This window comes from Nanorana parkeri, unplaced genomic scaffold (genome assembly GCF_000935625.1).
Source record: "Nanorana parkeri isolate BGI_ZX_2015 unplaced genomic scaffold, ASM93562v1 scaffold1220, whole genome shotgun sequence".
NCBI classification, from domain to species: Eukaryota; Metazoa; Chordata; class Amphibia; order Anura; family Dicroglossidae; genus Nanorana; species Nanorana parkeri.
In genome coordinates, this window is record NW_017307488.1 from 460,889 (window position 1) to 463,625 (window position 2,737).

General features: G+C 45.6%; 1 protein-coding gene across 1 annotated transcript in view; it reads right to left on the reverse strand.

Moving 5' to 3' along the window:
• Nucleotides 1–2,438, reverse strand: part of SSRP1 (structure specific recognition protein 1) — a 64,893-nt gene extending 62,455 nt beyond the window's left edge. Inside the window, exon 1 of the mRNA XM_018568624.1 lies at nucleotides 2,319–2,438. Coding sequence (XP_018424126.1) covers nucleotides 2,319–2,372 — 54 coding nt within the window. The 5' untranslated portion in view covers nucleotides 2,373–2,438. The remainder of the gene's footprint in view (nucleotides 1–2,318) is intronic.
• Nucleotides 2,439–2,737: the final 299 nt, after the last annotated feature.

Genomic DNA, 2,737 nt, shown 5'->3' on the forward strand with positions numbered 1-2,737 from the left:
CCCCCCCCTTCCGCTTCAGTGGTCTACTGTCCTGAAAGTCATCACGTTTACAGTGTATAGAACGTGAGGAACGCCAAGGGACATACCATCTCTGGAGCAAAGAAGAGCACAGGCTGAAGGGAGCGGTGTAGGAGCCAGCCAGGATCTCGGTTCGGGTGAATATAACTTTTTTTCTTTTTTTTAGCTCCCTAGACAAAACGAGCACTTAGTGACAATAAAGTCAAAAGAATTTTAAGCCATTTCAAATGCTGATGAAATCACTCATAATGGATGATGCTTCTTAAAGTTTGAAAGTTTTAGTTTCCTACAGAATCAGCCGGTCCCCTGAGTACTGGTCCTGACTTTCTGTTTCCTTTCTCAAGCAGTGCTATGCAGTCACCCTTGTGTGTGCTGGTAAGTTGTGTATGTCTGTACAGACACAGCAAATCAAGCTACACCCCTCCTCCAAGCTAGTAGATGAACAGTTGCTGGAATCTGCACTGCCCTGCGATCTTGTACTGGAAAGGAAGTTTAGGGAAGCAGAGCCAAGAGGCTTGGAAGCAGCTGTTCAGAAACATGATGATTGTAAGTGCTTAGGCAAAAATGTAAAGCAATGCTTTGTCGGGCAATGCATATGTGTTTGATCTGGATTAATTATTGAAAAAAGTTTGAGAGTTTAATACTACTTTAACCCTTGTAGTGTGGGGGAAGCTGCGCTGCAAGGATTAGGATCCGTTTTGCCCAGAGTTCTGCTTTTATGAAGGACTTCAGGAAAAACTGATCATAACCATACCATGGGGCTTGTTTTTGTCTAGGAGCGAAAATAAAGATATACTGACCTGAACCTCGGAGCCGTCCTTGCAGCTGGTCTCATCCTCCGCTCCAGCGATGGTATGTCCCTTGGCGTCCTCACATCCTATACACGTAAAGTATGTGATGACTCAAGGATACTTAAACCGTTGGAGCAGAAAGGGAGAGGGCTTCAGGGGCCGGTCTAAGAGCAGGGTGGCTGTGAGAATCAGGCGAATAGAATGTTATGTTCTGCTCCTAGGCAAAAACGAGAACTTTAACGCTTGCAGTGCGGGGGTAGCTCTCATCCAGACCTCGTCAACTCTTTTCTACCTTCAAGTCTCTATGTCCTCCACCACCCACTAAATCACTCACTGCCCAGGACATTGCCATTCATTTCAAAAACAAAAAAGATACAATTCGAGATCAGATCGCCACTGTCCAGTCAACTGCCCCTTTTATTATAGTACCTGATCCTCCATCACACTTGTTAGTTTCCTCTTTTGACCCTGTCACCACAGAGGAGGTTACAAAGCTTCTCTCTGACACCCACCTCACCACTTGCCCCCTGGACCCTGTTCCCTCAAAACTACTTCGGTCACCCTCTTGCTCTATCCTAGACTCTCTTACCCACATTTTCAATCTTTCCCTCTCTACTGGAATCTTTCCTACCCCACTCAAACATGCACTAGTCACCCCAAATCTCTGCCCCCAGATATACATCAGACCTTGTCTCAAAGTATCACCCTAACCGTCCCCTCCCTGCCCGCGTTCCAGTACCGTCTTATTGTGACGTAAACTTTGTCTGTAACGCTGTATTTCAAATAAATGACGTTTCGGGGCCACGCAGGGACCCTTCATCAGGGCGACAGTGACCAAAACTATGTCACCCTGACGAAGGTACCTTGCGTGGCCCCGAAATATTGAATATTGGATATATGCGACGCTGTTTCATGATAAATGAATACAAGGATTTGACACTATTTGTGTATCACTCAGTTGAAGATCCTTACATCATCTCTGAATTGGCGCTGTCCTTCCTTTTGGAGGGTGGCTACCTTTGTTCCCGTGGACCCTCTGTGTAGCCACCACTCCAAGCTTGCTCCCGTGATGGACTACAATCTCACATTTAGTTGACAAAATTGTATTGAGATTGTAGTCCATCATGGGAGTGAGCTTGGAGAAGTGGCTACTTTACAACACACACACAGGAAACAAAAGTAGCCACCCTGCAGAAATAAGTACAGTGTCAGCACAAATTGAGATGATTTGGAGATCTGTGGCCAAGTGATGCACAAATAAGATACATGTCACTTTAAGCAACTGTGATACAATGGCACACTGCCCATTACCCCCATTGTGCATTAACACAACATACCGGAGAAGACATGTATGAATAAACCCGGTGTGATTAGCTCAGTTAGGCAATTACTCTGTGGCCGACGACATTTAGAAAATTCTCGCACGCGTGGGGCTGAGTAAACCAGCTGCCATGCGCAGAACAGCTTTAGTCCATCCTCATTAGTTCATATACTCAGAAAATGTCTTACCATAAATCCTTTGACCTCCTGATAAATATCGTTAAATTCTAACGTGTCAGCCATTGTGCGTCACCGGACATTCGCTTTCCTTCCCGCCACCGCACTCTCAGCCGCCGGAAATCACTTGAAAATGCACTGTATACAGTCGGGTCTCCGTGTGTGACGTCACTTCCCCTCCCGGTAACCTATTACCTTAATCTAGCGAAATAGGGAGTAGTTGTCCCTGCCGCGGAGGCGGCCATGTTGTTGGTTAGTAGCGGTAGTTCTATAAAATAGTGGTATAGTAGTGGCTGCTGATATGTAGTCTAAAGTCATCGATTACATAACTGGAGTACATAGAAAGCTTTAACACGCGACAAGCGTCATTACAGAGCTGATTATAAGATTGTCTTCTTTCATATCCTGGAACAGACATGTCGAAGAACGGT